This window comes from Saccopteryx bilineata, chromosome 2 (assembly GCF_036850765.1).
Source record: "Saccopteryx bilineata isolate mSacBil1 chromosome 2, mSacBil1_pri_phased_curated, whole genome shotgun sequence".
NCBI classification, from domain to species: domain Eukaryota; kingdom Metazoa; phylum Chordata; class Mammalia; order Chiroptera; family Emballonuridae; genus Saccopteryx; species Saccopteryx bilineata.
In genome coordinates this window covers 316,319,581-316,320,410 of record NC_089491.1, presented here as the reverse complement: position 1 = coordinate 316,320,410, position 830 = coordinate 316,319,581, and the positions used below count along the sequence as shown (strand labels likewise).

The 830-nt window shown below is 51.8% G+C and overlaps 1 protein-coding gene across 1 annotated transcript; it reads left to right on the top strand.

Moving 5' to 3' along the window:
- Nucleotides 1–234: 234 nt before the first annotated feature.
- Nucleotides 235–504, top strand: LELP1 (late cornified envelope like proline rich 1). The gene has a single exon (XM_066255215.1). The coding sequence runs from the start codon at nucleotides 235–237 to the stop codon at nucleotides 502–504; it is 270 nt and encodes an 89-aa protein (XP_066111312.1).
- The last annotated feature ends 326 nt before the right edge of the window (nucleotides 505–830 follow it).

Sequence of the window (830 nt, the reverse complement as noted above, 5' to 3'; positions counted from 1 at the left end):
AAAGCAGAGTAAGAATGGAGAAGTGTGATCACCAATCCACTAAAAAAACAAGAGGACAGCCCTTAAGTGAGAATTTTGTCTGAGCCTGAATACAGCCAGGAAAGCTTTCTTAAGAAGAAGGATGGGCCAGAGGTGTGTGGGAAGGCTGCGAGGGTCCCTTCCCACTCCACAGTGTGGTCTCCCACATACCATCTGTTGCATATTTTTTTGCAGGGCTCAGAAAATCAAGAAAGAATGTCGAGTGATGATAAAAATAAACCTAGTGAGCCCAAGAATGAGCCCAAGAACTGTGACCCCAAGTGTGAGCAAAAGTGTGAGAGCAAATGCCAGCCCAGCTGTTTAAAGAAGCTGCTGCAACGGTGCTCAGAAAAGTGCCCACGGGAAAAGTGCCCACCACCACCAAAGTGCCCTCCATGCCCTCCGCCATGCCCCCCACCATGCCCCCGGCCATGCCCCCCCAAGCCCTGCAAGCCCTGCCCTCCTAAATGCCCACCGCCAGAGTGAGGCCCTAGGGCGCTACTAGCACCCTCCCCCATCATCTCCACCATGTCCACCACCTGAGGCTGAGAACTGAAGCCATGAACTGACAAGTAAACACGTTCCTCTGCTGTGCAAGACTTGCTTCTCCTGGTTTTTTGTTTTGGGGGTTTTGAGAGTTTTCAGTTTATCGGTTATTTTGTAACACTAAACCAGCAAGAGGCGATCCCTGGGGAGTGAGGCTAGGACCCTGGTCCTCCATGATCAACAATGTTTGAAGATGGTGTCTCCTCTGGCCCCACCTGCTGCATAGGGAGATGTGACGTCTTCTGAGGGTGCACCCAGGGAAACGT

Excerpts from the sequence above, each read along its gene's own strand:
- LELP1 (XM_066255215.1), top strand. The coding sequence starts at position 235 with ATGTCGAGTGATGATAAAAATAAACCTAGTGAGCCCAAGAATGAGCCC.